Source organism: Strigops habroptila, chromosome W, assembly GCF_004027225.2.
Source record: "Strigops habroptila isolate Jane chromosome W, bStrHab1.2.pri, whole genome shotgun sequence".
Classification (NCBI taxonomy): Eukaryota; Metazoa; Chordata; class Aves; order Psittaciformes; family Psittacidae; genus Strigops; species Strigops habroptila.
In genome coordinates, this window is record NC_044301.2 from 14,818,433 (window position 1) to 14,831,055 (window position 12,623).

At 41.9% G+C, this 12,623-nt stretch overlaps 1 protein-coding gene across 2 annotated transcripts in view; it reads left to right on the forward strand.

Moving 5' to 3' along the window:
- The first annotated feature begins 750 nt into the window (after positions 1–750).
- The window catches only part of LOC115619054 (ubiquitin carboxyl-terminal hydrolase 10-like), a 58,004-nt gene continuing 46,131 nt past the window's right edge, over positions 751–12,623 (forward strand). For both annotated transcript variants that reach the window (XM_030511071.1, XM_030511072.1), the window contains exon 1: positions 751–783. In XM_030511071.1, the coding sequence (XP_030366931.1) occupies positions 751–783 (33 nt within the window). The remainder of the gene's footprint in view (positions 784–12,623) is intronic.

Consider the following 12,623-nt stretch of genomic DNA (forward strand, 5'->3'; position numbering starts at 1 on the left):
ATACAGAGTAAATTAGCAATTAATATAATGGATTCTTGCCTGGGGGTTTTAGTATTCGGTTATGAGTCAGTCCTCTCAAAATCATGAGATTGGCTTAGTCACTTGAGGGTTTTTTTTTTTTCCAGATACAAACACTGAACCCCTTCCCACGCTTGTTATTTGGGACAGATGTAGGACAGCTTCACTCTGCCTCCCATGGACACGCATCCTGCCTCTCACCTGCCAGAGCAACCAGTGCCATGCACCTTTTTACTGCCTTTCGAGGTGAACCCTACATTAATTCCTTGGGGGCAACCTAGCTACGTGCAGTTCTCCAGCTGAGTTTCTCCTGCACCGCACTACCTCACTGCAGTAGCACAGGGCCGGCCGCGCTGCCTTCCCCGGGTTACTCGGCTGCCTGCAGCCCCAGCAATGTGAGGCCAGGCTCCCGCCGCCATCTCGCCTCAGCCTGGGCCCGCCTCGTCCGATGCTTGGGGGCTGAAAGCGAAGTTTTTGACTACCTCACCCACCCTCCCACCTATGGGCGACCCCACCAGGCCCCTTCCACAGAACTATCTCGGCCGCCACCGCACCTGCGTGGCCACCGTCAGCCACTGCCGCCCGGCCCGCGCGCAGGCGCAGAGGTGTCCCCTCCCCGCTCCTCTGTGCGCAGGCGCGGTGCGCGCCGCCTGCTCGGTGCGTGTGAGAGAGGAGATGGCGGCGGTCGGGCTAGTAGCGTGAGTCGGTTGGGAGACGTTGAGCTCCTCACGGATGCGGGTTGCCATGGCGGTCAACAGCGCACAGGTACTGCCTGTTCTCGCGCTGCCGGCCTGGGGCGTCGCGGGGGTTCCCCTGAAGGGCTGCGAGGGGCGGCCGGTCTCTGCGGCGCGATTCGCTAATGGTGGGAGCGTGGTGGCCAGGACAAGGCCCAGGGTGATTCTGCAGCTTCATTGGATTTCCTCAGGGCGGTGGAGCGGCCTCGTTGCTCGCCGGGACGGCGGCTTCCCGTGCTCCCGGTCCCGCGGAGGGAACCAGCGTGCTGGGGCTCGCCCTCTCGCTTCGCCGGTGTCACCGCACCTCGGTGGGGGGAAGGAGCGGAGAGGCGGAGGCGGCCTAGCGGAGCCTTCACGGGGTGAAGCCGATGCTGTGCCCCTATTTGAGTCACTGCAAAGAGATGATGGGGAGAGAAAGTCGATAGCTTGGGCTTTTTTATTTTTGGAGGGAGGAAGAGATAGAAGCGATTCTATAATAAGAAGAGGATAAGGAGATTTGTAGATTAATCCCTTCACCCCCCGTCCAAACACTCAATAAACCTCCATGCATTGGGGTGCAAAGGGCTGAGTGTTGCAAGATCATTGTGCATGGGGATGCGTGTGCAGTATCCCTGTCTCCCACTAACTAAAGCAGCCAGAAGATTTGTGCACGGAGTAAAAAAAGAAAAACTGCAGTCGTGATAATTTTTCACCGGAAGTTAAAAGCTCGATTCCTGGTCTAATCCAATGCGTGCTTAGAGTAAATGATTGAACGGGATAACTTCACTATTTCTTTCTTGTAAGATTTTAATCCCAAAAAGCTTTAAAGCAAAAATGTCAGGCCATAAGTGTGTGGTGCACCGAGGTGTTTATTTTCAAGACTTCATACAATTTTGGTTTTAGCAAATAATAAAGTTTAGAAAGCTTTGATCATGTTAAAGATGACTTTATTAAGAAACCGTGTCTTTTGTGGTAGAAAATATTTTCCATACAATTTAAGTGTTTGAAACAAGGTTATGCTTTATTCTGAGTTCTGCTTTTCTGAATGGCAGTTAAGGTACACATCTAATAAAGTCGTGCACTAGTGGCACTGACAATGATTTTTCCATAAACAAAAGTCTGCAAGTAGTGAAAATTATTATGACATTTCTTATCCAGCTTGATTTATTTATGTTTGGAAGAAAGAGGAATGTTATTTTGTTAATGTGGGTGTTCTAAGGGCAGTTGCAGTTTCTGGTGTTTGTTTAAAATTTTAAAGTGTTCTAAAGTTTTGTATCCTTCAATTTTTCTTTTAACATGGAGAAAACTCACTTCGTTTCGGACATCTTTTTACTGTCCTAATGAATGTTAGTTTTGAATGCACATTTATCGAGAATTCAGCGTCCATCTCAGAAGCTGTTTTACTCCCCTAGCTGCTTTCCCCTCCCTTCAGTATTAGACAGCAGTGCATGCGATCGGTTGGATAACACTGGGTTTTACATTGCAGCTTTTTTTCTGGATTTAGAAGAATTAAGGACATTTTTGTGTCTGAACTTTAATTAAGTTGGTGTACCTTGAAACACAAAAAAGTTCAGCTATGATTTAGTTTATGGTGAAGCACTGCACAGCTGTAATGAAAACTAGACTGTAAATTCATCTTAGTACTAACTTATAGGGTATTTTTAATCACCCCCCTCTATAGGTAAAGGTAGATATTTAGGTCTCATGAGGATTGCTGCTCAAATTTATGTATCATTTAGAAGCAAATATGTAGGATATCTTTCAGTTAATGCTTTATTTGTGTCATTAAACACAGCCTATTTTTGTAGGTGTTTTTTTCTTTTTTTTCCCATTAATGTAAGCAGTTTATTTAAATGCTGTGTGGGATTTATATGAATATATATTCTAGAGCAGTATAGTGATATAATGCTGAATTAAGGTGACAATGGTTTAGATTCTTTTGGACAGAGAACCTGAAGATTAAGTTCAAGGATGCAGCTTTTTATTTTAGGATGGTAGTGTTGCAGATCAGTAGAAAAATTAGAGATTTATGATAAGATTCTGTTCTGAACACATAAATAACATTATTTGGTGATTATGTTTGTGTCATAATGCAGAGTCTGAAGCAAAAGTGCTTAGTTTTCCCATGTGACTGTAATTTGAGGGTACTGTAATTGAGACCTTTTTTTTTTTTGTCACGGGGGGTGGGGAAGTCTAAAAGAAAATCATGTTCTTTTAATAGCTAAAATGAATAGTCAGATTTCTGCTAATTAATGGATTTGTGTAATAGCGGGCAGAAATACTTCATCAGGCACTTTACACATTCTAACAAATAAATCATGAAACACAACCATATTGTATATTTTCAAAGGGGTATTAATTTTGGGCAGCCAGCTAGTCAGCAAGCACATGAGTATACTGTAACACAGGTTAGATATTGCTGGTCGTTTGTACCTCTTTATTCCACATCATTATTTCATAATCATTTAATGAGATATTTAAGTACTGCTGTCAGTTTTCTGGGTGTGTTCTGAGTACATTCAAAATCTGTAAGATTTTTATTAAGATGAGCTAGAAGTAAACTTGCTGTATCACTACAGGTTTTGTATGACACTAAAGATGTTGAGCTGATTTAGCATTGGGTATAGTTGAAACCATTTGTCATCAAGGTAATCTAAATTAATTTTTTTTTTTTTTTTATATTTAAAATCTATTTCCCTGTTTGGAAAGAGTAATGCTCTGTAGGAACTGTATAAACAGTTGTTTTAGCCACTTTTCTTATTGTTTTTCATAGAATTAATACAAACTCATAATTTATAAATCTTGTTAAAGCAAGTTAAACAGAGGAAAGGATGCCATAGCAGAATGATTCATTTATGCTTGTTTCTTTCACCATTACCGTGGTGTCATATTAACTTGGTGCCATTTTAAATGTACTGTGTTGCCCCCTGTTGTGGTTTAAGCCCAGCCAGTAACTCAGAACCACGCAGATGCTTGCTCACTCCCCCTCCTCCTTTCTCCCCCCCCTCAGAGGGATAGAGAGGAGAATCGAAAGACTGTAACTCCCACGGGTTGAGATAAGAACAGTCCAGTAACTAAGGTATAATACAAAACCACTACTGCTACCACCAATGATAATAATAACAATAAGGGAAATAACAAGGGGAGAGAATATAAAACTAAAAGGGGAAAGGAAAAGAAAACAATAAACACAAGTGATGCACAATACAATTGCTCACTACCCACCGACCGATACCCAGCCCGGCCCGAGCAGCGATCTGGGCCTTCCGGGTAACTCCCTCCAGTTTCTATATTGGGCATGACGTGCTGTGGTATGGAATACCCCTTTGGCCAGTTTGGGTCAGGTGTCCTGTCTCTGCTTCCTCCCAGCTTCCCGTGCCCCTCCTCCCTGGCAAAGCATGAGACTGAGAAAGTCCTTGATTGGGGTAAGCATAACTTAGCAACAACTAAAAACATTGGTGTGTTATCAGCATTGTTCTTATGCTAAAGTCAAAAACACAGCACTGCACCAGCTACTAGGAAGAAGAAAAACAACTGTTACAGCTGAACCCAGGACACCCCCAGACCCAGCTGAAGTAAAAACTAGTTGAGTTTTGAGTTCAGAAAAAGCTGAACAAGCTCATAAGCTGCTGCTCATCCTCACCCAAGTCTTTGTCTGGCCTGGCAACCAGAATAAGTGGAACTCAGAACATGGCATGCAATTTGACTCCCTGAAATACTGTACTGCAGACTTCCTCTTTTATGGCCCTTTGGAGTGTTGCTCACTGGCAGGGTGTAGTTTGATGTTCCCTTAAGCCAGCACTGTTTCTGGAAGGAAAAAAAAAAAGGCTGCTGTCTGTAGACATTTGTTCTGTGCTGTCTTTGCAGTGTATTGCCTGACGTTTGTGGATGACCTTGATTAGGAAATCGATCTGTTTCAAAAATAATCTTAACAAAAAAAAAAAAAAGGTTATTCTGCAGCTGCATGAGTTTCTTGCTGGGTGAGCGCTAGCTTGCTTGCATCCGTGTAGATGTGTCTAATGTTACAGGGTCCTTACAGGCAAAAAGAAGTGTTTGGAGAGAGGACAATGTGGATTTTGTCTGTCAGGTTTATGAAACAAGCTGATAACTGGGGGGGGACACCCTGAACACAAAATGAAAGGTGGCCCTGGGCAAGGGCTGCCGGTGGTGGGTTTGGACAGAGGTGTTGGAGTGCATCGTCTTGCTGTAGCTGCTGCTTCTCTCCTGTCCTGCTCAGTTACTGTTCTTTGTTTTAAAGGGGTGAAGAAGCTGGATTTGTCTCCCTTCATTTTTGAGTCCTGTTTTCATTGCTCAGAAGGGCCTGGGTTCGTCCTTTTACTAAAACTTTCGCCAGTGGAGGGAGTAGTTGTCATAGGTTTCTGTGGTCTCTGGAATTCAGGCTGCTTCTGAAGCTGTAAGTTTAGATAGCCAGAAGGTATCGTTTGCCTTTCTAAAATGTGAATGGTGAATCCATGCAGAGTACAGTGGGTGAATGTGGATTGGTTAAAAAAGGGAAGTCTGAGAAAACCGACATAGAACTTAAATTTGGAACTATATGGCAGCATGCAAATACTAGAATAAAGCCCACAGGTTCTGTGAATCACTGCTATTTATTCTGTGCATTCTAGACTATAGCACTGATTGGGGGACTTCTTAGAATAGATACAGCCATTTACCTATTAATAAATCCAGTTTTTGTAGGCAGTTGCTTAGATACACTGATTTTTCCATTCATGTAGCTGTTAAAATACTTGTAAAGTTAAGTGGAGTTGTGTTTATAGGTAAACTAAGCAGTCTAATTTCTGTTTAGTGATACACATGTAACGTGCTGTGTCATACAAAACAACCAAATCTGTTGTAATAGAAGTTGCTGGCCTTGGGCCATTGGATTATAGTTATTTGTCACTAATGCCATTTCAGCAACGTAGATGTTCATTTCCAAAGAATTAAACATGCTAGAACTGTGGTTTTTCTTTTTGATGGAAGTGTTTTACGTGTTCATTAAACATACAACTGGGGATTATGGAACAAAGGGTTATGCTTCATGGTGAAAAATTGTGTGTGTATGAGAACAGTCCATAATGGAACAGTCTGATATTTTAAAATTGGGATTCTAAACCCTATCTTTACTTTATGAAATTGTAACGTATGCATTTAAGACTGAGTTTTAAGTATTCCCAATAATGGTGCTATGTTGATTACTTTTAAAACACTTTAAAGGATTTTGTTACATTAGCACTCATGTTAATATATTCATTAATGCTCTAAGAGTAAAACTTTGAAGTACATTAGTCTTTTTCATTTTGTACTTGACTAATACCTAATTTAATTGCAGATGTTCTTGATATTTTAAATACACATAAGAACTTTTCCTCCTGGTTTGACAGCATAAGATTTGTTGATCTTTTGGGGCATGCTACAAGGTCTGTTTTTCTTCACCTGTAGTTAGGCAGGAGGTAGCTTAAATTACAGTGGCCCTAACAAAGTGTTTGTGTAAGGCTTGTTTAAATCATATGCCTTATGTTAAACACATGCTTTTCCATAAAATTAAGGGCCTTCTTGAGATACCATGATAGTCACAAATGCTAGTGCCATACAAACTGGAAGAAATTTGCAAGAGTGCTTTTGGGAAATTTGCTCCTTATAGTATCGTGTGTGGATTCATACCATGTATGGAAGTTTTAAAAGAAGCACTGTATGTTATTTGCATTGGAATTATAGTAGGAAAGAAAGGGATATGGATCAGCTTCCACTGAATGTAACGTTAACACAAACTGGAAAATCACTTAAGGATTCTGTAACTTTTTTACTTTGATAAAAAAGTAAACACTCCAACTGGGGTTCAGCTTTGAGGTGGAAGAGAAAAATGCTCTATCTGTAAGAAATTGTAAAGAAGAATATATCTCTAAAGGTTGTGTGAAAAGATGCATTTCAAAAAAACATGTAAGAAAGTAGATTTTCTTCAAAGAATTCTGTGTATGAAAGACTTATCTTTGTTTTGTTTGAACTAAACTGAACATAAGAGTAGAAATAGCAGTACAATATTCCCTCAGTGCAGCAGGTGTGTTTTTTCATGCATTTAGAGCCTGCTGTAGTGATTCACAGGTTTCCTGCCTCATTTTTCCCTGTGAATGTTGCATACTGACAATGTATTTACCAGTGTCACTTATAATACAGAAGTTGTATATCATTCATGCAAAGAAGTGAAGGCTTTTGTCATGAAAATTATTTGTCTTGTTGGAGTAGGATTCCTCTAGGTAGTGTGGCAACATGTTACCAATAGTAATTCTTAAGAGTGTCAAGGTAATGTTTGTGTTTTCGTGAGTACTTAACAGCTTTGCCATATGCACATGCCTGTCTCCATGGGAACATATATATGATTTGCTCTTTAGCCTCTACTGCAAAAACATACATAAGTTGGTTGAAAATCACCTATTATAAGCATTGAAAACCCCTAGAATGCAGGTGGGATTACCAGATATCAGATGACTAGAGTGACTTTAGATAAGCTGACTTTCATTGGTGAGGCATCCCTGCCCATGGCAGGGGGGTTGGAACTAGATGATCTTAAGGTCATTTTCAACCCTAACTATTCTATGATTCTGTGAACCTATCAAGGCTTCAAATGCTGTACGTGGTATAAGCAGAGTTCTGTTGCACGTCTCTTGTTTGAACAGGCTGAGTGTAAGTTTTAAAGAGGGAGATGAATTCAAAGCTAATCTTTACAAGGTGAGAGTTAAAGAAATTACTCTGACAGGAAAAAAGGGAAGATAGAGGCAAGATACCGATAATCCCTTTGATTCTTGCTGCAGGCATTAGGATGGATGGAGAGGGAAATGGAAAAAGTTCGGTTGCTTAGTTTAATGGTAGCAACAGGCAGTTAGATTAATCACATTCAAATAATGTTTTTGGACCATGCTACTTAGAAGGCTATTTGGTTAAAAATGGTGCTATACAGAGTCTTGGGCAACATGGTCTAGTGTGAGGCGTCCCTGCCCATGGCAGGGGGGTTGGAACTAGATGATCTAAAGGTCCTTTCCAACCTTAACTATTCTATGATTCTATACCTGTACATAATATGGGATGGTCTTGTCATTTTAAATATGAGTGTGTATGATAAAAGGAGAGGGAAATAAAGTGGAGAGAAGAGTCATTGTTAGCACAAGTTACGGCTGAATTGCAAGAAGAATCAAGTTCTCCTGAGTTCCAGTCTACTTCAGCCTATCCATTAAATCATATGGTCTCTAACAATAGCTAGCTGTTACTAGAAAGTAAGAAATAGTGCTTTAATGTCGGTAAGGCATGGCAAACCTCACTTGCTGTTCCTCTGCTGCCTTTGGGATACAAAACCAAAGCTGCCACTGTTTGAAAATTCCTGTGGAGCACTGTAGTTAATTGATACAAAGTTGGAAAAAAGTCAGACAACTTATTTAGGCAATTTCCAATACACATTTTCTTCTTCTTGGCTAAAGGCTGCGACCATTAGGCTATTGCCACTTTTAACAAGAAGTTTAAGCTTCCAGAAATCACAGATAGCAAAAGCTTCCTAACAAAACTTAAGACAACCAAAAAAGGGTTTATGCTGTTAATATCCTTTCATAGCTATCAAGAATGAGACACATTTTCTGTTGCTTGCAATGCCAGGATGATACTTTTATGTAAGTGCAGCAGAATCATAAAGTGTGAAAGAGGAGCAGCAAGCTTTCAGAGCAGAAGTAAAGCTGTTGAGTTTGCTTATGTCAACAGGTTTGCATTCTCAGTCTTTTGAACTTTACCTTTCTTCAAATACAACACTGAATTGGGGTGTTCGCTCTTTGTGATGTCAATCAAACTGGCTGTAAATACCAGATACTGGCGTGTGGTGTTTCAGATGTAGCCAAAGACTCGGAGTTTCTTTAGTTGGGGAGGATAAAGGCAATGGACTTGTATGACACTTAGTACTAATGATTGTCACATAAAGGCCATTATGGTTTTCTGCTTTGCTGTAATTACATCCTTAAAATAGAGATTTCTCTGAGTTCTCATCAGTGTTCACCCCTGGAATGATGCGTTAGGGCAGTTGTGTGTATTTTTTTTTTCCTTTGCCTTGTGCTGCTGCTATTAATGGTGTGTACCATGGTCAGGAGTTGTGGTGGGCCAGAGGGATTCCTCATTCCCAAAGGCAGTGCTTGGATGTGTGCTGAGCTAGGTAGCGTGTGCATGTATAGTATTTTCATGGTAGTATGACTTTATAGTTTGAATTCTTCAAATTTTTTTTTCTAGCAAAAAATCTTAGAGCTTAGCTAAGAGCCAAGGGATTTTATAGCCATTTGGTTTGCATACCAAATTTTGTATAAGTGTGCTTCAAATTTTTTTATTTTATGACAGCTTAAAATTGCTTTTAATTAGCGAAGAACTGCTTATAACATTATCTTTGAAGGTCAGCTTCAAGTATGAGTGTCCAGCACATCCAGTGTGTTTACTGAGTAGCCAGAGATTGCAATATTTGGTAATGACAGACATCACTGATTTGAAACTTAGTTTAGTTTGTATTTTATGCCGTATTTGCAAAACAGCCACTTTGATTAATAGCTTGAGTGACTGATCGTGTTTACCAAATGTTTTTATGATTTGCAAGATTTTCTCATTGGATTTGAGACCAAAGGAGGCATTGTACAGCCACAGGAGAAACATGTTCTTTCAAAAGTGTTTCAAAGTGGAAAGTGTTATAAATTCCAAATATGCATGCTGAAATATGAGGGTGTGGTCTTATTGCTGTTGCTCAGCCTTGAGCCTTGTCAGCATTGCGGATTAGATGGTGATTTGCAAGTATTCACGTGGGGACCCCCTAAAATACTCTTGCACCTTTGTACCGTAGATGGAGGAGGGAAAGGATAGAAGAAGGTGCTGGCATTGCAGACGTGCTCATGGAAATGAGGGGTGTGGGCAGGGACACTGCAAGACAGCAGCTGCTTCTGCTTCTGTCCTTTCAGTAAGAGCCAGTGCTGTGTTGCATTTGTCTCCCCTGCTGTGTATCAATATTCCTGTTCGTAGGTGGCTGGATGTGCAGGCCAAGGATGTGGTGACTCAGCTCATGTCTGGGTAGAGGCCATCGGATATGTACTCTGATCTCAGTGTTGTGGGCTTTATCAGTAATAGTATGTCAGAGTATACTCTGGTTTAGTCCCTTTTCCCCCCTCAGCAAGCAAGAGAATTTTGTTATCTTCAATATTGTAAATGTGTTGGGAAAGATCTTGAGTGCTCTGTTTTGCATTCTGTTCATTCATATGTGCAAAAGAAATCTGAATGCTATCAGAAGATCTTGTGTAAGGAAAGACATGCAGTAGCACCACTATCAGTGTTATTCTTTGGAAATGATCTACCTAAATAAAAGGTCTTAAGATTGTCAGTGTTGTTACCATATGGTAATCCTACTGCCATATTCATACCCAGTTTTTAATGCTGCCATTTAAAAATACAGGTATTTAATATGCTTACTGTCTGTGTGTTAGTTGCAGGAGTGTATTAATCTATGCATTCATTTTGACCGCTATCTTGCATCTACGTAAAATTGCATTGCAGATAGTTAAGCTGTAAAACTATCTCAGGAGGAGGTGGCATATGTGTGGTGTCCAAATTTTTCATTTTAATTTGCATACCACTTCAAAATACAAAGTGGCTCTCATCGGCAGTGCCAGATCCTCTCAGGTTTCCACCTGCCACTTGCCACACGTAAGGCTGGTAGAGGAGATGGATGGCTACGTATATACTGAGGATCAAACCAATATAGAGGGTGTCTTCTGTCTGCCCAGGGGACAAAGAGCATGCAGGTGCGTCATGCGGTGAAGTAGCGGAAGGGGCTTGAGTTCGTGCAGAGAGAAGATAGAGGAAGAGCCTCTGTAGAATGACTCTCAAACTTCAGCAGTCACAGAGCTTAAAATTTAAGACCTGATTATGTGGTGGTAGTTGTGTTTCATTTCTGTGATCCCCTTGAGTCATTTAGCAATCATTGTGGTTTTTTGTGAGTTCGTGGTTTATTTTGGGCTGTTTCTCTATGAAATTATAAACCATTTTTGGCAGGCCACAACTCGCAAAGGGGATATCCTGGCTTCAGCTGTAGCAGTCATTTCTCTCCTTCTTAGTAGCTGTTGCAGTGCTGTGTTTTTGACTTCAGCCTGGGAACAAGGCTGATAACACACGGATGTTTTTAGTTGTTGCTAAGTAATATTTACTCCAACCAAGGACTTTTCAGTCTCATGCTCTGCCAGGGAGGAGGGGAAACCAGGAGGAAGCAGAGACAGGACATTTGACCCAAATGGGCCAAAGGGGTATTCCATACCACAGCATGTCATGCCCAGTATATAAACTGGGGGGAGTTACCCGGAAGGCCGAGATCGCTGCTCGGGTCGGGCTGGGTATCGGTCGGCAGGTGGTGAGCAATTGTATCTTCTCCCCTTGTTATTTCCCTTATCATGATTATTATCAGTGGTAGTAGTAGTGGTTTTGTATTATACCTTAGTTATTGGACTGTTCTTATCTCAACCCATGGGAGTTAAATTTTTCGATTCTCCTCCCCATCCCTCCAGGAGTGGGGGGATGAAGAAGGGGGGGGAGTGAATGAGCGGCTGCGTGGTTCTGAGTTACTGGCTGGCCTTAAACCATGACAGTTCTTCGTGGTGCCCAACGTGGGGCACGAAGGGTTGAGATAAAGACAGATCTGACCAGAGTGTGTCTAATCATATTTGTGATAAGCATTCATTGTTTCAGATTAATACTCGTCACAGTGCTGATTTATTTGCTCTCACAGTAGTTGTGCTTGGTCTCAGAGTTTGACCTTGTCGTACCTTACTTCCAGCCACTATTTGCCGTTTTAGTGTTCATCGTCTTTGGGGCCTCGGCTAAGGTTATCGTTTCACTGTAGTTCATGGTAATGACTTGTAATACAATAGACTCATTGATCATGAAACTGGCTTGCGTTCCCAGTGTGGCCATCACCTCTATACTTTGGGAGGTATGTAATGAAATTTTTTAGCAATTACATATCTTTTTTTTCTCCTCGGGGGGTCAACCTACGAAGGAGGCATTCCCTCACACCCTCTGCTCCCCCACCAGCCTATTTACAGCAGCATTTGAGAGTTCTGAAGGTTTTAGATGGCCTTTGAATACCCTTGAGACCTGCCTGCTGATTGTGCTGGGGATCAGCATGTTGGCAAACATACGGAGTGTGTTTTACCCACGGCCATCCCACCCTGGGAACACCCTATTTCGTCTGATCTCGAAAGTTAAGCAGTATCAGGTTCAGGTCTGGTCTAGGGTTAGACGACGATATAGGAGGACCACCAAGAGATTTTCCCTGAGGCTGGACAGTCATGAGTGGCAGGGTGTGTGGGATAGTATGGGCAAGTATCTAGGCCAGTGGGCCCCTCCAGTGCTTTGGAACTTCACCCCTGAACAAGTGCGAAATCCGGAAAAACTAGTAAAACACTTAAACGAGGTGTGCTGTCATCCTGGTTATACCAGAGAGGGACAAATCATGGCAACGTGCTGGGGCTTGGCCTACGCCTACAGAGCCCTGCTCAACACTATCCAGCACCTTCAAAGGGAAAAAAATGTCTCTGGATCTGATGGCAAAGCAACAGACAACACAGCTACTCCAACTCTAAGCACCGCAGCTACACCAACGCCAGCAACAAGTACAGCAGCTACTCAAACCCCAACAGCAATAAACAACCCAGCTGTTGGTGTTACTCAACCCCCAAGCACAACAGCTGCACCAACCCCGGCAGCAGACACTGCAGCCACTCCAACCACAGTGACAGACACTGCAGCTAAACCAAATGACCACTTTATACAATATCTGTTGCCCCTGTAAGCAAGGGGAAAAGCAAATGAGAGGCACAAAGAGCAACCTGT